The sequence below is a fragment of the Heterodontus francisci genome, chromosome 25 (assembly GCF_036365525.1).
Source record: "Heterodontus francisci isolate sHetFra1 chromosome 25, sHetFra1.hap1, whole genome shotgun sequence".
Classification (NCBI taxonomy): domain Eukaryota; kingdom Metazoa; phylum Chordata; class Chondrichthyes; order Heterodontiformes; family Heterodontidae; genus Heterodontus; species Heterodontus francisci.
In genome coordinates this window covers 50,746,584-50,771,859 of record NC_090395.1, presented here as the reverse complement: position 1 = coordinate 50,771,859, position 25,276 = coordinate 50,746,584, and the positions used below count along the sequence as shown (strand labels likewise).

At 41.5% G+C, this 25,276-nt stretch overlaps 1 protein-coding gene across 4 annotated transcripts in view; it reads left to right on the top strand.

Annotated features, from left to right (window-relative positions):
* LOC137383867 (TBC1 domain family member 22B-like) overlaps nucleotides 1-25,276 on the top strand; it is a 509,534-nt gene that overhangs the window by 417,597 nt on the left and 66,661 nt on the right. Inside the window, exon 12 of one of the 4 annotated variants that reach the window (XM_068057202.1) lies at nucleotides 5,524-5,611. The exons of the other annotated variants lie outside the window; for them this stretch is intronic. Coding sequence (XP_067913303.1) covers nucleotides 5,524-5,559 — 36 coding nt within the window. The 3' untranslated portion in view covers nucleotides 5,560-5,611. Of the gene's footprint in view, nucleotides 1-5,523; nucleotides 5,612-25,276 lie in introns of those variants that run through there. 4 annotated transcript variants of the gene reach the window in all.

Here is a 25,276-nt window from a genome sequence, read left to right as displayed (position 1 = left end):
TCTTTCCGGCTAGGGGCCTGACAATTCCTTGTAATAGGCCCTCTTTTCTTCCCAGCAACAATTTGAAGTTTAATGTGGTGAAATTAATGTGCCTTATTCTTGGCAGGTGGGGGCCTGCATTACAATGGACTCAACCAATCTACCTTTCCCCACTCTGTAACCTAGTTGTGTGTGTGTGTAAACCTCTAGTATGTGGGTGTGAGTGAAAGTTGGCAGGTAGTTTATTATTTTCATTAGTTCGATTTAAGTACAATAAAGTTAACCTCTTTCTTTGTTAAACACAAGAAAACGTGTGCTCCAGCATGTATTTAATTTTCTCCTTAGCCTGGGTCAGTTTCCTGGAACCTAGGTGATGGGGATTTTGTTTTATGGGAGGGGTCTCTCCTACAGCCACATAGTCGTAGAGAGATGCAACACTGAAACAGGCCTTTCGGCCCACCGAGTCTGTGCCGACTAACAACCACCTATAGTGTAGGATTAGGCACCCCGAGCTTCCGAGTGCTTGCCATTTCAACACTCCCCCCTGCTCTGATGCCCACATCTCTGTCCTGGGATTGCTGCAGTGTTCCAGTGAACATCAACGCAAGATCGAGGAACAGCATCTCATTTACCGATTTAGTTATTTTTTTCTTTTTCCTTTTTAAAATTTTTTTTTGTGTTTTATTTTATTTCATAGTTTGTTCAGTTTGCTTACCCACTTTTTTTTTCATGTTTGTACTTGCTGCTGTTCAATTTCAGTCCGTTAACACCCTGTCTATATTCATGCTTTCAACACACCATTAACATATTGTTTGCCTTTGCTCCACAACCTTCTGGTCAGCTATTCTGTGACCTTGTCCTAACTTCACCTTCTCCTTTGTTATCTCTTGCCCCACTCCCGCTTTACTTGCTTATATTTTACATTTCTAATATTTGCCAGTTCTGAAGAAGGGTCACTGACCTGAAACGTTAACTCTGCTTCTCTCTCCACAGAAGCTGCCAGACCTGCGGAGTATTTCCAGCATTTCTTGTTTTTATTTCAGATTTCCAGCATTTGCAGTATTTTGCTTTTATATTAGGGCTGTGCACCCTGGTTTGTCTCTGCAGATCCCTTTAAATGCTCTGAACAGCCTTGTTAGGTCTCCTCTGTTCTCCATTTAAATAGGAGAGTACGCTGTCTAATTTCCCTAATATTTCAGTGTTAGCTAACCAGATGGCAGGAGGTTCGATTTGGGAATCCTCCAGTCCTCCCTTGAACTCATTCTCACTGTCCCTTTTGTCCTCTTTCCTTACTGCCGAACAGCCTGTGCTTGTTTTTCTCCTTCCCGGCTGTGATACCATTTTAACATATTGATGTGGCACAGCCTTTGCTTTATCTGACGATCTGGGGTGTCAATTATCTAATTCACCTGGCTAATTCTCTTTATTACTTTGTACAGGCCACTGTCCAGGCTTTCAACAGTTCTCCCTGATCGGTAATAGCAAAACACATGGTCTCTGGGTTGAAATGTTCTGGCTTTGGCATGTTTATCCGCCTGCCTTTTGATAGCAGTCTGGACAGTTTTTAGGTGTTCCTGAGCCATTGTCAAAACATGGAGGATGTAGTCTAATAGGGAAGATTCGTCCCTGTGTCCCAAAAACCTCTCCTTGATTAGTTTTAGAGAAGCTCTCACTTCATGTCCATAAACTAATTCAACGGGACTAAAGTCAGTGGGTGAGTCCTTGGTAGCAAACAGAAGAAATTCTAGCCCTTTGACCCAGTCATGGAGGTACTCATCACAGCATGCCCTGATCATTGTCTTTAGGGTCTGGTGGTACCGTTCCAGAGCCCTTTGTGACTGTGGGTGGTATGCTGAGTACTTTAACTGGGTTATACCCAGATTGTCCATGACCTTTTGAAAAATATTGGACATGAAATTTGTGCCCTTCTCCAACTGCATCTCAGCAGGTAGTCCATATCAGTAGTGGGTAAGCCCCTCCACCACTAACTTCGCAGAGGTGGTTCTTGGAGGGATAGCCTCTGAAAATTGGGTAGCCACATCCATAATGGTGAGAAGATACTGGTAGCCCCCTTTTGTTTTCGGCAGGGGCCCCACACAATCTACCAACACTCTGCTGAACAGTTCCCCAAAAGCTGGTATGGGAATTAAGGGTGCAGGTTTTATTGCAGGTTGAGGCAAGTCTTACAGAACTCCACCACATCCTTATGGAGTTGTGGCCAGTGAAAATTCTGTCTTAACGAGGCTTGGGTTTTTCTGATACCGACATGTCCAGCCATTGGAATCTCGTGAGCTATTCTCAATATTTCCCTACGGTACCTCGGTGGCACCACTACCTGGTGAACCACCGCCCACCCTTCATCTGCAGGTCTGTGAGGAGGTCTACACTTCCTCATCATCACCTCATTCGTTAAATAGTAGCACTTTGGAAATCACTGTGCTTCAGCTTCAGTTTGGACAGTCTGTGCTAACTTTTTCAACCCTGGGTCAGCTTGCTGACGTATACCTTCCGATACTGTTTCCTAGCACTCTAGCATTCAATGCACTCTCTGGGTGGGAGGGAGGCCATGCCTTTTCCCAGCAGAAGGGATTGGGTGGCCCCTGTATCCCAAAGTATGACTATGGGCTTATTCACCTCACCTGAGGGGCATGGGGTCACTTTTCCTCTGGACACAAAATCCCAGTAACACTCAGGGATTTTGTTAAGTTTTCTCGCATACTCAACAGTAGGTTTGCTGGGTTTTACTGCTGCAGTTAAAGCCACAGCCTGGTATTCAGTGCTTTCCATCAGGGCCCCTTTACCTGCACTGGTGTGGTGTACCCTGACTAAACCTGTTCTCAGCACCTTCCTTTTTGGCCTGAGGAGGGAGGGCCCCCTGTGTTCCCACCTCTCCCTTCTCATCCATGGCTCTTCATCCTCCTATCACCCTCCTACCTTCTAGCCTTTACAGGTTTTTGGAGGTGACTAGGGAAGTGTTTCCCTGGGACAAGAGCTTGTGAATAAGTATATAATCAACAGCCAGGATTGCTACCTACCTGGCTCTTGGAACATTTTGTTCCTCCAATTTTTTTTGTATGGAAAGGGGTAAATTCTACTGTAGTGTTGTAGTGTTTTAAAATTGCAATTGCATTGTGCATTGTTTATTCTAGAGGCTGCTGTAGAACAGACCATGCAACTCCTGTGGCTTCAGCAGAGGTAGAGGCTCAGATCCCTTTTCTGACTGTTGAAATGGTTTTGGCCAATGTTCACTGGGTTTTAGAGCCCATGAGGGCTCCACGAGCGACTGCTCCACCTGCACCTTTGCAAGGCAGGCTCGGCCATCAAGACCTGAGGAAGCATGCCGGGTACTGGCTGTTGGTACGCGCAACATGTGAGATGTGGAGTCCCCATTTCCATGTCTCCATTCACCGTCATCCTATCTCATCAACACTGCTCTGCTGGCACTGTTGTAGAGAGCACTTTGCTGCAGATTAGTGGAGCATTGGAAGGACAAGGCTAGGTTATTCATCCTATTTAAGGTGGCGTCAAGAGCATGGAAGCTACTCATTTGATTGCCTTGTTTACTGTATGCAGTTGGCCACTCTATGCATGGAAGCAGACATTATCGCATTGATCTGCAACAGCATGCCACTCACAGTTGAGATGGACTCCTCCAATCATTGTGCAATTGGAACACCTATCAGCGCATCTGTCCAGCTAAAGTGAACTTTGAGGGCTCTGTACCCTCCCACACAGGCTCACTACTGCTGTGCCTGACTCCACCAGCAGCTCTTTTTGAAGTGTGAGTCACCATGTGAAAATCCCACAATCTTTCGAACTACTGCCACCAGTTTGTGAGTATCTGAGCTGGTGCATGGTCTGCATAAGTACTGTGATGGTGCACCCTCAGAGGGAGTGAGCTCCTCTGAGGAATCATTACTGTTATGGGCGACCTTGACCGCCTGATGGGCACGTGAAAGCCCTGTGTGATATGAAAGACATGAATGAGTCCTAGCAAGGTGAGAGTGATTGATTATCCTGTACACATTGCTATATTTTACTTGCTATTGACATCAAGTCAACATGATTGAATGTTGTATTAATGAAGTCCACCTCTGGTTTGCTGTTTCTTTCTGCAGTTATGCGCTTTCTTCTCTAGCAAAGTTAGAAAGAAAAAACCTATGAAACCTGTATTGGCACATGTTCATCTGATGGACGGAGAACATTTGTTGACAGTGACTATGAAGGATAGGCATGACTTTGCATGAGGATGAGGGTGTGTGTCAGTGGTGGGTAGATAGATGGGGATGTGAGGATCTACACAAACAGAGAGGGATGGGTACACCCATAAGTTTAGTTGATGTGAGGAGTGATGTGCTGGAGTAGGCTTGAGAAGGCAGAGTGAGGTGCCACTGCTGTCACCTTTTCTACCCTGCTTAGGTCATTGAAGTGCTTTCTGTCTTGGATCCAGGAGCATGATGCCAGGCTTCTGCTGCTCACCTCTTTGGCAACCTCCAACCACACCTTCTTTGTCTCAGCATCAGGCTTCTTCCTCCCATTTCCAGGGAACTGTATTTCCCTCCAGATCTTCACAGCCCACAGCAGCACATCCAGAAAGGCTTCGGCAAAGAGTGTGCAGTTTTTGCCCATCTCGGCTCCATTCCAATTCTTCTTTCTCTCTCCATGACAATTCCAGACACTTCAACTTGCGTGTTTGGAATGATCCTTTAAATACTGGAGTTGAGATCACGTCATACAGATTGTCATGACATCCATTGGCGCTAATTGGACGGAAACCTGAAAATCAGATGTTAATAAAAAGCCACTATCAAATGTGTTGCACATATTTCTGGGTTTCCCGGGTGCTGTCAGCACCACCCACCCCCATTCCCACTCCCAGCGTGTCTGCGCATTACAATCTAGCCCATTGTCCTTCAAAGGTGACAAAATTAGATAGTGTACCAAGTCTCAGTTGAACATTGCTAGACACCATCTCATGGAATCTTTATATTTTAGAACCACTTCCTAAAGCAGTTCTCCAATATATGTTTTGATTCCAATGCTGCTTACAAGAATTTACGAAATGTCAGAGATGAGAATGGGCCATTTAACCCATCCAACTCATTTCCTCTAATACCCTATTTCTTCTGTATTCATATGTATTTCGAACATCCCAAATGCTTTAGTTTCTGCTATCCTGCCTGACTGATCATTCAAAACATTTATCATCAAGGCTGCATCTTTATCATGCTCATCACAGATCATGGTTTTAATGTTTGGGAGGGGAGTCATAGAGGTTGGTGGCATTATAAAGCTTACTTATGATCGGCTTGAACCTGCCAAGCTTCTGCTCATCAGGACACTTCGGTTTATTCCAGGGATGTTTTCACCCTATAAATTGTGTATATGAAATAGAAGTTATTTTATGCAGGAAGACTTATTTGCTGTGTTTTGTGTGGATGAGTGAATTAAGAAACTGTTCCTTTTTAGGTTTCATTGCTGCTTTCCCCCTCTTCTGATTGCCTGCTGTTTCACTTCTTTCAATGGTCTGCTTGTTTCACCCAGGAGACCCTGCATGCAGTATTCATATGGAATAAATAGAACCGCGGAGACAAACAGGAGTTAAAATGGTGTCGTAAGAAAGCAAAAGAGAAAAACATAAAGGAACAAGTAACGAAGCAAGACTAAAGACAAACAGCAATAATGGAACAAAAGCGAGAGAGAAAAACAAGTGGAGAGAGAAAAGAAATGAAGGTTTAGAGGAAAAGGGCAGGGGCATAACACTAAACTGACAGTTTTTTCATAGATAACACAATGGGCTAAATGGCAGCCTCCCGTGCTATAAAATGATATTCTAAAGATGGAAGTAATGGAGCAGGAAAAGAGTGAAAAAAAATGAAGGAGAAGTAAATGGAGATGAAAGAAGTGTAAGAAGAGGAGAAGCTAAAGTGAAGGATGCTAGAAAAAATACTGTAAAACAAAGATAGTTTTGTTACCACTAACCATATTCAGTTTTACTTCAATTTCCATGACTTTTCATGTCTTACCATGACTAATCACAATTTTCCTGAAAATTTAGCAAGAGAAATTTATAGCCTTATTTATTGCTGTTTGAGTAAAGAAATTCTGTGAACAGTTTTAAATTTTTCTCTCTCGCTGTATGTGGTTTCTCATTGTCCAGAGGTGGTAATCATGGCTTATGCCATGTTAGCACTGTGGGGCAAGGTAAGGAGGCTGGCCCCAAGAACCACCCTAGCCGGTACGGGAATTGAGTCCTCACTGTTGATGTTATTCTGCACCACATTCTAGCCATCTAGCTAACTGACCCCACATTTTAAATTTACTTTATGCTAATTTCTGTTTGTCCTTTGGATCTGCATTCTTGGCTTGCTTTGAAATAATCTATTTCTACCTTATCTTTATTATTTTATAATCTAGTTACAATGTAAACCACTTATAATGGAATATTTTGCGCATGGGTGTTATAAACAGGTGCCCGATTTATCTTTCGCAGTGACATTCACTGTGGATGTGAATGGCGCCTCAGCAGAAAGCCACTGTCAACATAACAACTTAGAAGAACAGCTTCACAACTTAACCTTCAGCATTAAGTAATAGCTGTATCTCTTCCAAGGTACAGCAGTTGTTACTGTCTGCAACTTTGGAGTTGGTGCTAAATCTGATCCTGATATAGGATATTCTTGTAATGCAGTTCCTGCTAAGTTTGTTTCTAATGCTATTTCTCTAAGTTGTTGTCATTGGATGATCCACTGTAGCATGGTATGCAGCTGCAGCTGATCATTGTGGCACACTTACAGTTTATCCTGTCACTCAGGATTAAAAAAAATGTTTGCATCTGTAGTATTTCATTGATCTTTTACCAAGTTCCAACATTCCAAAGGTAATTCCCTTTTAGCATTACTACAACTGACATTGTGGAAAAGTGCCACGCATCCACTGGCTCCCCGTGTTTACATAGTTATAAAACCAATTCTCTTTTCTCAATGGCAGATTGTGACCCATATTTTGGGGGCAACTGTGCATAGATGGCACTCTATTCCCTGCAAATTAAAACAAAACACTATAATAGCACATCTGCTAGCCGATATTAACTCCCTTTTTAAATCTTGGATTGTGACTACATATCTGATTTGTATGCAGACTCGCCATATAATTTCAGTCATTGTAGATCTTTGACATCGCCAGCATGCAAAGCATGTAGGCAGTCAGATATTTCAGTTAGCGAGCATGATTTAACTTTGCAATGACATACCGCAAAGACTCCATAGGTGAAATCTGCCCAGCGTATATTCCCCAGTGCCTGGATGAAATCCATATAGTGCAGTGAATGCAAAATTATTTTGCTGGCCTCTGTGAGCAGAGCTATTCAGGTTGTTAGCAGCCAGAAAACATGGCGAGCTTTATTTTTAATGGCAAATTCATTTAGACATGAATGGCAGAATGTTTACTGTGCTGCTGCTAATGTTGGTGGCAATAAAGTAAATGAGGCCGCTACCTCCAGATATTGCGGACAACACCAATAGAGATTGTTTCTTCACGTGCTTCTGGGCGCAGCAGGACTGTTTTTCTTATTTATTCAATTCATAGGCATTACTGACAACACCAGTATTTATTGCCCATTCCTAATTGCTCTTGAGAAGGTTAAGTGAGCCTCCACCTTGTGTTAAACTCCAGAAAGCTTGTTATGGAATGATAATGCTGGAGGCTATCTTTACTCAGTATCACATTTATTGTACAGAGTAAAATGATTACAAACATGTAGTTCCTCATTCAAACCCTCAACCAGTCTCAGTAAGTGTCTGCATATAAGTGCTCAAGTAAGACCCCCAATTAACATACTCCACCTGCATATAATCAAACAATTGATACACAATTAACAGATTAACATCTTGAACGCTACAGTGCATGTGGTGAAGATATTCCTACAGTGCTATTAGATAGAGTTTTCCAGGATTTTAACCCAGCGATGATAAAGGAATGATATATTTCCAAGTCAGGATGATGCTCGACTTGGAGAGGATCTTGCAGGTAGTGATGTTCCCATGCACCTGCTGCCCTTGTTCTTCCAGCTGGTTGAGATTAGGGATTTTGGAGGTGCTGTCAAAGAAGCCTCGGTGAGTTGCTGCAGTGCATCTTGTAGATGGTAGGATCATAGGAACAGGAGTAGACCATTCAGCCCATTGAGCCTGCTCCGCCATTCAATATGATCATGGCATCATCCACTTCAATGCCTTTTTTCCCACACTATCTCCATATCCCTTTATGTCATTTGTATTTAGAAATTTGTCAATCTCTGCTTTAAACATATTCAATGACTGAGCATCCACAGCCCTCTGAGGTAGAGAATTCCAAAGATTCAAAACCCTCTGAGTAAAGAAATTTCTCCTCTTCTTTGTCCGAAGTGGCTTCCCCCTTATTTTAAAATGTTGTCCCCTGGTTCTAGACTCCCCAACCAGGGGAAACATCTTACCTGCATCTACCATGTCTATCCCTTTAAGTATTTTGTAAGTTTCAATGAGATCACCTCTCATTCTTCGAAACTCTACAGGCCCAGTTTCCCCAATCTCGCTTCATAGGACAGTCCCGCCATGCCGGGAACAAGTATAGTTAACCTTCGTTGCACTCCCTCTATAGCAATAATATCTTTCCTAAGGTAAGGGGACCAAACTGCACACAGTACTCCAAGTGTGGTCTAACCAAGGTTCTATACAATTGAAGCAAGACTTCCCTACTCCTGTACTCAAATCCTCCTGCGATAAAGGCCATTAGCCTTCCTAATTCCTTGCTGCACCTGCATGCTGGCTTTCAGTGACTTATTGTACACACTATAGCCATATTTACATTATTACACATTTGCTAACATTGATGGTACTATCAGCAGCATTACAGGTTTAAAGAATTTTTGTAGCCTGAACGGAAAGCATGGTAAAGCTGATTGGCATGCTTGTTGTGTTATCATGGTGTTCCTCTTTCCACCCCTCCCCTTCCTTACAGCCTTGTGAAATGTATTACATTTGTACTCACAGTGATGTGATAACAGAGTGAGTGTTTTAGTGCTGATTGAAGCTACAGAACTGGAACACATCTGAGACTGGTGTTGGAATCGACTAATGAATACTATTAGTGCCACAGGTTTGACTAAAGAACCTGCTCAACAGCTGCTTTCCTGAACACTAGATGAAAGTCCTTGCTGCAGACAGCTGAAAGAATGTGCCTAACATATATTTAGAAATGTTTCATTGATAGTTCCTTCTGGCCACATTGCTCTGAGTCCATCTTGCATCAACTTGTATATGTACTGAAAAGGCACTAATGAAACCAGAACCTAATGGAGCTAACCAATTTCAATGGAGTTGATTTAAAACACGTGTTTGTTTGAAAACCTGGACAACTGAATGAAGTTGAAACTGCACTGTTATTATGAGATTATATGAAGTCCTGTAGATTCTGGATTTGTTCAGAGCAATAATACAGTGGTTTGTCGTTCAATAACCTGCATTCACCGTTTTTATTGTACATTCCAGCAATCCGGTGGCATAATGCATTGCTGTACCAAGTGTGTTATTTGAGCCTCAGTTTTACTGATATAGTGCGCCAAGCAATGGTGGGATGAACTTTCATATGCTTGATTGATCACACAGTGAGTTCCTCATTTTAGCTATGGGTTAGTGACTGTTGGACACTTCCCTGAGGAGGTAAGGGACAATTATGAAATCATCAGCTTGGACTATTTCCATATATCCTGTTCAAGAGCAGAAGAGCTAGCAGGAGACTGACTCTTGTTTGCTTGATGGGTAATTGTGTATCACAAGGATAGATTACAATAGCGTTCAAAATAACTACATAAATAGAGTTATTAATTCCAAGTTAAGGCATCAGAATATGGTGGGTATCATCTTGTATCAAAGCATAAACTACAGTATTGACAGCTCATTTGAGGGAATTTATGAAAAATACATTATTTTTTCCAGGTTTTCAAATTCTGCTTCATACTGTTAGAAGTTTAAACAAATGATTGATTTATATACACATTTTCAAAGTTGTAATGGGAACCCAACTGCAAGGAGTCAAAGAAATATAAAATTACACATTTAGTGAACAATTTGTCAGAAGTAAGGAAACTGTATGCTTATGTAGCTTAAAAGTTCTCCTTCCTGTCCAAGTACAGACTTATCTGCATTTACACAGTACTGGATGAGATAAATTGAATTCTCTTTTATTGCACCACAACAACAAAACTGATCTGATATTTGGCTGCTCTCAAGTACGAAGTTTGTATGAAAGTGAAATTGGAATTTTCATGTTTTTCACTGTGAATATAGCATAGTGTACAAAAAGAGAAAACAGTTTGGTTTGCAGCACCAGAACAATGCCCTTGGGTGGGTGCATTGATACCAAACAAGATTTAAATCAAGGAAAGAGCCTTGACCTTTTACTTTAATCATACCTAGTGCACCCCTCGACAATTAAGCACAGGGAGTAATAATCTTGAATAATGACTATACCAATAAATTATGTACAAGGATTATGTCCGTGTACAACAATTAATCTTGGCTTTTGTCCTCCTATGATCACTTTGTCATGTTGTGGCTGGATGTATTGCTCAGTAAGCAGCAGATTGAATATAGTGAAATCTGTAATAGAATGCCTTCACCATTCTTAAACAGAGAACTGATAGCACAGCAACAACGGCACCACATTGTCCATCAGTGGTTAGAGATTAATGAGGAAATGCATGAGGTAACTTGCCCTGTAAATTGTCTTTATTATTCTCAATGTTACTTTAGGAAATAATTTTGCCAATTTCTGCACTTCCCTTGATGGTAGCCTATTTGTGAAAGTAAGCAGGGTGTTGAATATATCTTATCGGCCAGTAGTTTTTGGTTACTAAAATGGTGAAAAAATTCTTATAGAAAATAAATTTGCTTAAGAAATAATTAGAGATGAATACTTCTGGAGGTTATTTTACAGTATTTTAATAGATTTAATAGATTTAACTTTGAAAAAATTAGAGTGTTCAAAGCAGGCCTCCAAGGAAGACAACAGGTGCGCAAAAATTAAAAATGTTCAAAAGTTGATATTTTATTTTTATTTTAACATCCACACCCTGACAAGCAGAATGATACAGAACTTGCATTTATTTAGTACTTTTCACAACTTCAGTACGTCCCAAGCAGCTTAATAGCCAATTATTTACTTTTTGAAATAAATCACTGTTGTAGTCAAACATGGGAGCTAATTTGTGCAAGACAAGGTCACATGAACAGCATTGAGATGAATGGCAAAGTTATCTATTTGGTGGTGCTAGTGGAGGGATGCATGTTGGTCAGGATGCCGGGTTATGTGCTCAAGTCCCAGACTGAGGTTTGAACCCAAAATTGCATAACTCTTGGGTCTAACTGATAGCATCAAAGTCTCCTTTCTGCTGGTTATAAGAACCACACTCAGCAGCCAGAGGATGACTAATTTGGGATATGGAAGTATCACATTGTTGCAGTAGAGGTAATATTCTTTACTTATGGTTAAAGCCCAATATAGGCACAATGTAGAAGAAGCATTGGACTGGAGTTTTTATCTTTGTCAATGACTAGGCAGCATTTATTTCCCACCCCCAAGTTGCCTCAACGCAGTAAGAGTTTTCTTTTATTTGTTTGTGAGATGTGGGCTGGCTCGGCCAGCATTTATTGCCCTTGAGAAAGTGGTGGCAAGCTGCCTTCTTGAATTCCTGCAGTCCTTGGGGTTCAGGTACACCAACAGTGCTGTTAGGAAGGGAGTTCCAGACTTGCACCCAGCGACAGTGAAGGAACAGCAATATAGTTTCAATCAGGATGGTGTGTGGCTTGGAGGGGAACTTGCAGGTGATGGTGTTCCCATGGATCTGCTGCCCTTGCCCTTCTGGGTGGTAGAGGTCATGGGTTTGGAAGGTGCTGTTTAAGGGGCCTTGGTGAGTTGCTGCAGTGCGTCGTGTAAATGGTACACACTGCTGCCACTGTGCGTTGGTGGTGAAGGGAGTGAATGTTGAAGGTGGTAGATGGGCTGCCAAACAAGCGGGCTGCTTTGTTCTGGATGGTGTCAAGCTTCTTAAGTGTTGTTGGAGCTGCACCCATCCAGGCAAGTGGGGAGTATTCCATCACACTCCTAACTTGTGCCTTGTATGGGGGACAAGCACTGGGGCGACAGAAGGTGAGCTACTCGCTGCAGAATTACCAGCCTCTGACTGGCTCTTGTAGCCACAGCATTTGTATGGCTAGTCCAGTTCAGTTTCTGGTCAGCGGAAACCCCTGGAATGTCCATAGTGGGGGTTTCAGCAATGGTGATGCCATTGAACGTCAAGGGGAGATGGTTAGATTCTCTCTTTTGGAGATGGTCATTGCTTAACACTTGTTAGGCGTGAATATTCCTTGCCAGATATCAGCCCAAGCCTGGATGTTGTTCAGGTCTTGCTGCATCTGCATATGGGCTGCTTCAGTATCTGAGGAGTCGCGAATGGTGCTGAAAATTGTGCAATCATCAGCGAACTTCCCCACTTCTGACCTTATGATTGAGGGCAGGTCATTGATGAAGCAGCTGAAGATGGTTGGGCTTAGGACACTACTCTGAGGAACTGCTGCAGTGATGTCCTGGGACTGAGATGATTGACCTCCAACAACCACAACCATCTTCCTTTGTGCTAGGTATGACTCCAACCAGCGGAGATTTCTGCCCCTGATTCCCACTGACCCGAGTTTTGCTAGGGCTCCTTGATGCCATACTCGGTCAGATGCTGCCTTGATGTCAAGGGCAGTCCCTCTCGCCTCACCTCTGGAGTTCAGCTCTTTTGTCCGTGTTTGGACCAAGGCTGTAAAGAGGTCAAGAGATGAATGGTCTTGGCGGAACCCAAACTGAGCGTCAGTGGACAGGTTATTGCTGAACGAGTGCTGCTTGATAGCACTGTTGATGACCCCTTCCATCACTTTGCTGATGATTGAGAGTAGACTGAAGGGGTGGTATTTGGCTGGGTTGGATTTGTCCTGCTTTTTTTGGACAGGACATACCTGGCAATTTTCCACATTGCTGGGTAGATGCCAGTGTTGTAGCTGTACTGGAACAGCTGAGCTCGGGGCGCGGCTAGTTATGGAGCACAAGTCTTCAGTGCTATTGCCGGAATGTTATCAGGGCCCATAGTCTTTGCAGTATCCAGTGCCTTCAGTTATTTCTTGAAATCATGTGGAGTGAATCAAATTGGCTGAAGACTGGATCTGTGATGCTGGGGACCTCAGGAGGAGGCCAAGATGGATCATCCACCTGGCACTTCTGCTTGAAGATGAGCTCGGGTGAAGCAAATGCTTCAGCCTTATCTTTTGCAATAATGTGCTGAGCTCCCCCTTCATTGAGGATGGGGATATTTGTGGAGCTTCCTTCTCCTATTAGTTGTTTAATTGTCCACCACCATTCATGGCTGGATGTGGCAGGACTGCAGATCTTAGATCTGATCCTTTGGTTGTGGGATTGCTTACCCTTGTCTATTGCATGCTGCTTACGCTGTTTGGCATGCTAGTGGTCCAGTGTTGTAACTTCACCAAGCTGATGCCTCGTTGTTCCGTCTTTTTGGTGCTGCTCCTGGCCTGCACTCCTGCACTCTTCATTGAACCAGGGTTGGTCCCCCGGCTTGATGGTAATGGTAGAGTGGTGACTATGCCGGGCCATGAGGTTACAGATTGTGGTTGAATGCAATTCTGCTGCTGATGATGACCCACAGCGCCTCATGGATGCCCAGTTTTGAGTTGCTAAATCTGTTCAAAATCTATCCCATTTAGCCTGGTAGTAGTGCCACACAACACGTTGGACAGTATCCTCAATGTGAAGACAGGACTTCGTCTCCACAGGTATGTGCGATGGTCACTCCTACTAATACTGTCCTAGGCAGATGCATCTGCGACAGGTAGATTGGTGAGGACGAAGTCAAGTAGGTTTTTCCCTCTTGTTGGTTCCCTCACCACCTGCCGCAGATCCAGTCTAGCAGCTATGTCCTTTAGGATTTAGCCAACTCAGTCAGTAGTGGTGCTATGGAGCCACTCTTGGTGATGGACATTGAAATCCCCCACCCAGAGTACATTCTGTGCTCTTGCTACGCTCAGTGCTTCTTCCAAATGGTGTTCAACATGGAGAAGCACTGATACATCAGTCGGGGTGGGGGGGGGGGGGCGGTGTGTGGTGGTGGTGGTGCATGCAGGAGGTAGTATTTGGCGGGAGGTTTCCTTGCCCATGTTTGACCTGATGCCATGAGACTTCATGGGCTCCGGAGTCAATGTTGAGGATTCCCAGGGCAACTCCCTCCTGACTCTGTACCACTGGGACATACCCAGACATTGTGATGGTGGTGTCTGGGACATTATCTGTAAGATATGATTCCATGAGTATGACTGTCAGGCTGTTGCTTGACTAATCTGTGGGACAGTTCTCCCGATTTTGGCACAAGCCTCCAGATGTTAGTAAGGAAGACTTTGCAGGGTGGGTTTGCTGTTGTCATTTCCACTGCCAAACAGGCTTTCTTAGGTTTAAAGAAGAAAAGTTGAAATTTATTAAACTTAAACTCTAATTCGCTTAACGCCTACGGATACACGAGGGGCCCAGGCGAGCAAGAATACGCGATACACACATGCCAATAGAGACAGAAAAGAAAAAAAAAGTGGAAAAGTTTGAGGCAATATCTGAAGAGTTGTTGTTATGGTTCTTCCAGCTCACTGTAGAGTCCTTAATTGTAGGTAGATCTTGCTTTTCTTTGAGGCCCAGTATTCTTCTTAAACCTTGTTCACTGTAGGAGACTTTTCTCTCTTGGGGTTCATGTGTCTTCATTGGATTCAGAGGATTGTGAGAAAGATAAATATGAGAAGAGAGGAGAGAGATCTTCTCAGTCCAGGAGCAAACAGATTTTTTGTCCAAACTATTTGTACAAATTCAAAAAACTCAGGTTGCCCAACAGGTTAGTCATGTGACTAGCTGGTTTGACCATATCCTATTGTGTATTCAGCCATCTTAGCAGTCAACCTGGAATGCGAGCTCCCCACCTTCAACATCTGATGATCAAAAATCCAGTGTGGGTTGAATGTGTCAGGGAATGGCTGCTTTGTCCTTCCAAACACTGTTTGTTAATATGCAAATGTCTTTCCAGCCACGACTGATCTGTTTAACCAAGTCCTTTCTTCACTCCAGTAACAGTTAAAAATCAGTGTTCGTGACAAAATTGATGTGCCTCATTCTTGGCAGGTGGGGGCCGAGCATGACACTAGCCATTCAGCAGTCTATTCTCTTTATGAAGAGAAGAATACAATAGTCAATGTCAGATAGGCTTTGGCCATTAAAATGTAGTTGCTATAAATGGTATGTTAACTTTGTTTAATTAATCAGCACTCAAACACATGCATGATTTGTAACTGTGAATAAAGTCTTATTTACCTTTACAGTAAAAAGATAACTTACTCAAATTTGTGTATTTTGTTAGCCAGATCTAGAATTTGTCAGCAAATATCTTCGCTGCTCAGCACTAATTTAATCTAGCATAAGATATGAACAATGTTATACATGATCTAACTTGCTGACATACTAAATTGATATCTCAGTAACGATAGTGATGGACAGGAGTTATTAGGGTCTAGTTCCCAATGCAATATGTCAAGGGTTCCTGTCATATGTCTAATATTTACTCCACCTTATTGATGGTCTATTACCTCCCAGAATCATATATGATGAGACCTTGGTACTATTAGGCCATTTATTAGATCATATTTTATCCAAGATTATTGGGCTAGGCCAAAGCCTGTCTGTCATCTCCTGATCAGTTATTATTGAGTTACATCTCCCCATAAATAACATTAAATAATCATTGCAAAAATTAACAGCAAGCTGGCAAAGTCATGGTACAATAATGGAACAGTGAATACAAAGGGTGGAGGTGACGTAGTGGTAATGTCACTGGACTAGTAACCCAGAGGCTCAGGCTAATACTCTGGGACAGGGGTTCAAATCCCACCACAGCAGATGGTGAAATTTGAATTCAATTAATAAAACCTGGAATTAAAATATAGTCCAATGGTGACCATAAAACCATTGTTGAGTGTTGTGTAAACCCATCTTTTGGGAAGGAAATCTGTCCTTACCTGGTCTGGTCTACATGTCACTGCAGACTCTTACATGCCCTCTGAAATGGCCGGGTAAGCCACTCAGTTGTATCTAACCATTACAAAGTCACAGAAAAGGAATGAAACCAGACTGATCTGAAAGGGAATCCCGAGACCTCTTTCTTACCTGGTCACAACACTAGATGTGATGTTCATACATTCCTACTCATTTAGTACTAAATTTCCTCACTCAGAGAATTAGATCCTTTCAATTGGAATAAGCTACACTCTTCAGAATTCTCTTTTTCATTGACTGATGGGCTTTGTGCTGCTGAATAAATATTGATGAGATTTGGAATAAACATATTGTACCAAAATTTTTAAGTGACTTAAGAGACACCTTTCACAGCAAAGAAAGAATAAACAGACTTTATTTGACTTTTTGATCTATTGGGCTCAGATGCATGCAAAATTTTCATTCTTGCTCCAGGCATTTAAAAATAAGGCACCACTGTAGAACTTTGAGTATTGCCTTAAGAGCCTATAACACCAAATAAAAGTTCTTTAAATCTATTTGAATAGTGTGACATAAAATCATACCTGCCAAATAGATATATGTTAATTTTGTCATGTGGAAAATTATTTGAATGCTTACTGGACATTGAACATAACTTGTTTTTAAAAGACCACAGAACTGTGGCTAAAAACATGGCTGCACATTTGCATTCTGAAAGACAGTTGCATGGAGAGACAATGGGAGCACTCCCTGATCCAATTAGCCAGATCGGTTTTGTCAATAATGATGATCAAAAGACATTGAGCCTCACTGACTGTGTATGAGCCAGTATTTCCCCGCCCCCCCCCCCCCCCGAGAGTCTCTGGTTAGCTTGGAAGAATCCACAAACATCGCAGGCGAGGCTGTTTCAAACAAGGAGCTAGTCACATGACTAATCTGCCAGCCAACCTGGGGATTAATTGAATTGTGCTCACCGCAAAGTTTTGAGACAGACTGCAAATGAACTTCAAGAAGAAAGCACCTCTCTCATGCAAAGTTCCAGGGACCCACGGAAGTAACTTATGCCTCAAGACACAAAACCCCCTGCAGCCTTCTGGTACCAGCGAAACAAGTTGGAATGTGTGCACTGGGCCCCAACGAGAACTGCAAGACTTAACTTCAATCAAAGACTTTACATCCAACCCAAAATCAGTAACTGAATTCCCTCCACTACTTCAAATCTGCCCCCTTTAATTCTTGCCCCTTCTCTATCTGTTTGTGTGTGTGTTTATCACATATACATGCTAGCGTGGTCACGTGGTGTAATTTTAGTAGTTTTAATAGAGTTAGAGTTTTATGGTTAATAAACTTACACCTTTCATGTTTAAACCTAAGAAACCCTGTTTGGTCGATTACTTTACAACTACAATTAGAGAACAATGAGCAAGGGCTCACTGAAGGGAAGCTTATAAAAAACTGTGTTTTAAAAGTTAAACCCTGTTACGGCCAACGCAGAGAAAGGCCGAGAGGGGAGCCCTAGACCCCTTCCTCACCTGGTCGTAACAATAATATTTGGTATCACCATATCTTGAGTTCATACACAATTTAACAGTTTTTGCAGTAAGCTTATATATCCTGCTCATAATTTTCATGTCAAAATATTAATAAATATGAAAAGTGGTGGCTCAAGTCACTGGATCAAATCATTCTCTCTTCTAGTGCCAAGCATTTTCTCTATACCTTTGTTCCCATCTGTACTATGGACTAGAAGTTGGTCGGCGCCATTTTTTGAGCACAGCAAAGAAATTTTAAAAAACTGACTGACTTTATTTGACGTTATGAACCATTGGGCTCAAATGCATACAGCATTTTCATTTTGCTGCAGGCATTTAAAAAATGTAGCACTGTAGAACAGTGAAGTATTACTTGAATAAAAACAAGAAATATTGGAAATGCTCAGCAGGTCTGGCAGCATCTGTGGAGAGAGAAGCAGAATTAACGTTTCAGGTTAGTGACCCTTCATCAGAACCCATCAGAAGTGAAGTATTACTTTAAGACCTTTTAATGCCAATTAAAAGTTTCCCACATGCCCACTTGCCCCACCCATTGCCATGGAGAAAGGCAGCATGCAAATTTGGTGCTACCGGCTCATTTGTCTGTTGGTAGCTTTGATCTGAGTGCAGCCAATGCTGCTAACTGCCTAATCGTTCAGCAGGGAGTCCAGCAGCGTTCACAGCACATGGTGCAGCCAGCCTACTCTTCTCAAAGGCAGTCTGCCTCTCTTAATGAGGGCAGCACTGAATCACAGGATGTTACTGCTCAATGTTATTGCTACAATTCTGAAGAAAGAAAATGGAACACCAGGCCAGAAAGGGGACTCTGGTTCACAGATGCGGTGCTGGAGGCCTCAGTCATGGAGGTGGAGAGGAGAGACACCATTGTTTTGCAGGAGGGCAGTAATCCCTCAAGGATCACCTTCAGAAGGGATTAGGAACAGTTGATCAGGGAGGTCAATTCCTGGAGTCTGGCTCCGTCGGCTTGCAGAAGTGCCACAAGAGGCCTTATAATCTCAAGTGGATGATCACTGTCAGTGAATGCATTTTCACATGACACTACCTATTCACCACACCACCAACCTCTCGCGCTGCTCCCTGCAACACTCACGCCACCCCCTTGCCCTCTAAACACTCACTGATTAGCAGTCTCTAGCACTCAAGTCTCCTTCTAACATCCAGATTCATCCACCTGACCCTCACACCCTTGCTGAGAACATTGAGGATACGGTATGTTCATGCCTTATGGCGCTACTTAATTCTTAGCTCACCCTCATCCTGCTATCTGGCATGATGAGCAATCTGCAGATAGTGTGACCATAGACCTCGTGCTTTCCACCCCATCCCATCCCCACCTTCCCTCAATCCAAACTTCACCTTTCTGATTTCAACTGTGGTTCCTTCATCTGCTAACTATTACATAGCAGGAAAAAAAAAATCAGTAAATATTATTAGGTACAGCCTTCATTCATCATTATGTACTAATTTTTGTTTATTACCTCCATTTCTGCTAAATGGGCCTGAATTTCTCTCCTCCCCCACTGACTTGTAAGTTTCAAATTGTGGTAACCATGATATTTGTGTAAAAAGACTTTGTTGCATGATGTGATGGTTTCTTGTACCAGATTCTCAAGATTTTCCATGCTTTTAAGACATTTATTCTCCTGCTGTTACATTTTATTCCTAATTTATTTTCAGGATAGATAGGACACCCATTGTTTTCCTCTCCATTAATTTTTATATTTCATAGATATAATGAACCTAATGTTATTCTCCCTCTTCCAGTGTTGTGAAAGGAATTTATCTTAGGGAGATAGCCATTGATGTCTGAATGCGAACTTGTTAATAGCTTCTGAATGTTTCTCTATAATTACTTGCATAGCTTGTTGTTGATGTTCAAGGTGGAGGGCCACTTCACTATGTCATTTAAGCATGTAGCCCCCAACCTAATGATGCATCCCTTACAATTTACTATTCTGCAGAAGGTTTGGATGAATTGTAAATGAGAAATTAGTTCTGTTTGCATAAGCAAATCATTCTAATAAAACTGACTTTGTATTTCATGCAAGTTCAGAGCAGCTGCTCTGCATTAAAATTACAGACGTAAGCAGACCACATTCAAGGGTGACCTTTTTCCTGTAAAATGTAACCAGTAACCCTACTTGTATTTACACATTCAAATGAAATTAACTCAGAATGTCAGAATAAAGGCTAATTATGTAGAAATACAAACCAGGGATGCTGCATGTGAAAATGTGCCATGTATATTTATATGTTCAAATCATCTTGTATTAAATATACATTTCACACTCCAGATCATGAAAATTTGATTAATGCTGCATTCAAAGGATGCTGTGGTCAGAAGGTAATTACAGGTTTGCATAGATCATGGATTGCTTGACTCTGATGATGCTGGATAAACAGACTGCCAAGTGGCTGCAATCGTTTCTACAGTCTCATGACAGGTGTGCATTCTCAACACTTGACTTTTGGTTTTCAGAGCAATTTATCATTTTTTCATTTCAATTGTATCTCCCAAAAAAGATTAAGAATTTTGTACATTTGGAATGAGTGCCTCATCTGAAACTCCAAAAAAAAACAGATATTAAATTGAAATATTGAAATTCAGCCCAGGGACGAATGATAGGTCACTATTCACCAATGGCCTTGAATAATCATAACTAAAAATAGTTTCTACTGGTTTCTTTCATGGTCCCAGTGCAGTTGTCTGCAGCACAAAACTCCCTTTGCAGCAATACAATCAAAGAAAGCAGAGGGAGTGAATCAGCTGACTGTCAGAAATAATAGTTTCAGGAAGGTTAGTGTCCTGACGACAGGGCCAGTTGTAGTATTATTGGATGTTTTGGGCTCTGCTTGTATCTGAAACTGAAGGCTCTGGAGCTCAATCCAAGAACCCATTTGTATTTATTAAAATATTTAATACAGATGTTTTGTAATTTATTTAGATAGCTGTTTGTCTTCTGTCGCTTGCCTATCCGTATATCTTTCCTTTAAATTTTTCAAAATTTGCAAGCAACATTTAATGAAGAACCTAAAAGAAATCTATTTTGCATTTCCACTTAACCTCACTCACATTTCCCTGGACATTGCCATTGAAATTGCACTGTAAGAAATTCAAAGGCTGATATCTTAATAAAATCTGTTTCGAATGGAATTGATTTACAATTTTTAAAAGAGCAAGCTACTTAAATTTCATGCAAATAAATAAAAAATACTACAAATAACTTGGAGGTTATCCCATCTTTTATAGTTCTATAGGTTTAAGTATTGTGGTCACAATTTGCAATTTGGTTACTCTAGGAATGAAAATTAAACCTCTTCAGAGTATTTGAATGCTAGTCTTCTGGATGACTAATATACATGGAGGTCTGCTCGATAGGTGCTTGTTTTTGCAGTTGAAAAATGTACATGTTTGAATGGAAATTTCTGATATGGGCGCTTTACGTTGTATGTTTCACTCCTGAGTTGGATATGTAATAGGAAACTAGGAACAGGAGTAGGCCATTCTGCCACTCAAGCCTTTTCCACCATTCAGTCACTCAAGTCTGTTCCACCATCCATTTAGATCATGACTGATCTGTACCTCAACTCCATTTACATGCTTTTGTTCCAAAGAACAAGGAACAGTACAGCACAGGAACAGGCCATTCGGCCCTCCAAGTCTGCGCCGATCTTGATGCCTGCCTAAACTAACACCTTCTACACTTCCGGGGCCCATATTCCTCTATTACCTTCCTATTCATGTATTTGTCACGATGTCTCTTAAACGTCGCTATCATATCTGCTTCCACCACCTCCCCTGGCAGCAAGTTCCAGGCACTCACCACCCTCTGTGTAAAAAAACTTGCCTCGCACATCCCCTCTAAACATTGCCCCTCTCACCTTAAACCTATGTCCCCTAGTAACTGACTCTTCCACCCTGGGAAAAAGCTTCTGACTATCCACTCTGTCCATGCCGCTCATAACTTTGTAAACCTCTATCATGTCACCCCTCCACCTCCGTCGTTCCAGTGAAAACAATCCGAGTTTTTCCAACCTCTCCTCATAGCTAATGCCCTAATTCCATGTCCCTTGATACCCATACCTAACAATCTTCTGTCAATCTCAGTCTTGAAAATTGCAATTGGCTCAACATGCACAGCCTTTTGAGGGAGAAAGTTCCAGAATTCTACTGCTGTTCACTTGAAAAGGTGCTTTCTGATTTCACTTCTAACAGTCTAACACTAATTTTCTGATTATGTTCTCTTGTTCTGGATTCTCCCACCAGAAGAAATAGTGCCTCTCTATCTATCTCATTGAATCTCTATCCTGTTGAAGTATTTGTACAACTGAAACATCACTTCCCCACTTTTGAATTCGAACCTCTTGAAATAAAGGCCAAAATTCTATTAAACTTTTTGATCACATTTTACACGTGCTAGCTTTTAATGACAATGTACATGGACACTTAAATCTAGTTGCTCCTCCATACCTCCATCTTTCACCATGAAGAAAATATTCTGATTTGTCTTTCTCAGATCAGAAGTAGATGACTTCACACTCCCCTACATTGAGCTCCCAGTTTTGCCCACCTTTTAGTCTGTCTATGCCCCTTTGTAACTTCCTGCTCCCACACAACTTATTGTGCCTGCTAACTTAGTGTCATTTGCAAACTTGGATATTACAACTCTCCGAAGAAAGGTCACTGACCCGAAACGTTAACTCTGCTTCTCTTTCCACAGATGCTGCCAGACCTGCTGAGTGGTTCCAGCATTTCTTGTTTTTATTTCAGATTTCCAGCATCCGCAGTATTTTGCTTTTATTACAACTCTGTTCTTTTATTCAAATTATTGATATATATTGGTCAAAGCTGAAGCCCTTGGGGAACACCACTTGTCACATCCTACCAATTGGAGGACATTCCCTTTATCTCTAATATTTATCTCCTACCTCTCAACCAATTGCCGAACCAAATCACCTTCAAGGTTTCTAATAATTGTGTGGAACCCCGAAAAATCAAGAAATAAGTCCAACTGTAAAGCCCTGAGTTAGAAGCACACAATTAAACTGGAAAGGAAAGGAAAGGAATAAGACAGTTCAGGAAAAGAAAAATACACCGAGTAAGACGAAAACGAGGAACATGATATGATGAGAAAAAGAAGATTCTGGATAATTGAAAGAATGGTACCATGAACTATAATAGCTGTTCATTGAATTTATTTATAAATATTTTGACTAAGTAATTTTGAAACAAGTGCCAAATTTTGAAATGCACTGTAAATATGATCAAATAAGAATGTGGTTCATTACGCCTGCCCATTGAGACATTGGTGTACCCTTCTATACCATTAACCCAGCCCCTACAGTCACACACTCATCTGAGGGAGGTGAAAAAAAAAACCTGTGGCCAATTTGGAAAATAACCTTAGAAAATTCCTCCATGACTCCAACTAAAGCTCAGGAGACCAAGTAATTCACTAGTCTGCCTACTGCCAATTATCCTACAACCTATCTTTTTTAATATGAAGTCCCTGCTCTCTCAGGAACATGTCCCACTCTTTCTTGAAGGACGTCAAATAATCCATGCTAAATGCATGCTTCGTAAATATGTTCCAGAAGGTGATGACTCTCTGTGAAAATAAATAGTTTTCAGCATCTAATATTTATACTTAAGTCCCCTCGTTCTTCCATCCCTGTCCATCTTAAATAAACTGTCCAACTGGAAAAAAATCTATTCCTGTTATCATTTATAAACCTTAACTATATCACCACAGCCTGTGTTTCTTGAAACAGCTCCTTCAGCCTGTTGCAATAGCGAAGAGCTGCAAAATTGGGCATTATTTTAGTCACCCTGCTTTATACTTTCTCCAAAAGCCTTTATATCCCCTGCCATCTGCGGGACCAGAGTTAGGCACAGTACTCCAAATGCAGCCGTAACAAGACTTTATAAAACCTAAATATAGTATTAGTTTTATTTTGTACTATCCTGGCAATACAACGTAAAACCCTATTTTCCTCCCCAGTTAGCTCATCACACTGTTTGTGAACATTCAACGGTTTATCCACTATGTCCTCTGGGTCCATCTCCTGTTCTGCAGCATTAATAGCAGGCCCCATATTGCATACACTTGCCTGAGTATCTGGGACCCAAAATATAAAGCACTGTATTTATTGACATTGAAGGACATCTGGCATACGCTGTCCAATTTAACGAGCATATCTAAACTGACCTGTAGTCTATCTGATCCAATTGCAGTGAATACTTTATTGTTGTACGAAAACGTGTGAATGGTTCCATTAATGTCCTTGTCTGTATCATTTAGAATATGGTGGACAGCAACTGTCTCAATGGATCCATGCAGGACTCCATTTGTTACATGGCTCTACGCAGACTAATCCACATGATCATTATTCTCTGCCTACAGGATTGAAACCTATTTCCTGTCTGACATAAAATGTTTCCTAAGGTTTCATAAAACGTGTAAGAATAATAAATTATATAAATCATTAATTATCTAACATGTTATCTACTTTTATAATGAATTCATGTGTCTTCCATCCTTTATGAAGTATAACATAATCATAGTTAGGCTTGAGTGAGATTCTGCCTGTTGGAATAATGATGCCTAATGCATCACTATGAGATTTGATTTTTTTCCAATGCTCTCACTGGCCTGTCTGCTTCCACCCTCAACCAATCAGAACTGATTCAGAATGCCTGACCCATATTCTTACCCTCACTGAGTTGCACAATCCCATCTTAACTTGTTCTTATCAAGTTCCGTTAGCTTCCCATTCACCATCAAATTGATTTCAAGATTCTCATCCTCATCTTCAAGTCTTTCTATGGCCTACTACAGAGGTTTCCACCCATTTATTCCAACATGCACTACTTCCTCTGCTTCACCATCGTTAGCTGTTATTGTGATCCTGCTCTCCCTCCCTAAACACTACCTCTCCTTTCAAAATTCCCTTCATTCCAATTGTGCCTCTCCTTCCTGCTTTATGTCTGTCTTTATTCTCCATCCTAGAAAGAGTTGTCATTTTTTGCACTTCAGGAGTGGCTTAGAAATGGAGAGATGAAAAAAAAATTTAAGGCAAGAAAGAAAAATTCTTGGTGGGTTACTATGTAGTTGCACAAATATCGTCCTTCTGACCAGTGCATAGTTAGGTAGGCTGCAGAGACTTGGTGTATTGCTTGAGTTAGGACATTCCTATTTCAATGTTCAGGGTTGCTTTAATGTGTAAGCAGAGTAAATCACATGCACGATGCATGGAATAATTTAAATCAGTTTACAGATTTTCATTATAAGTCACTAAAAAGTCACCACTCCATTAATTTCAACACTCAAAATATGATATAATAATGTCATATTGGACTAAAATTATTTCTGTTGTCATGCTCACGAGAAGTGCAGCGATGAAAACACAGAACCAAACTGAAGAGTTATAAAAATTGGAACGATTTTAAACGACAGGTACATGTGATGTCAACAAAATGGAGGACAAGACACATGACCCTCAGCACCTATTGCACTCAAATCCACATCCATGCCGATTAAGACAGAAAACCAATAAAGCCCCGTCTGCAGGAAAATGCGACACCGGGATGTGAGCTATACTCAAAAACAATGAGACAAGACCTTCCTCAG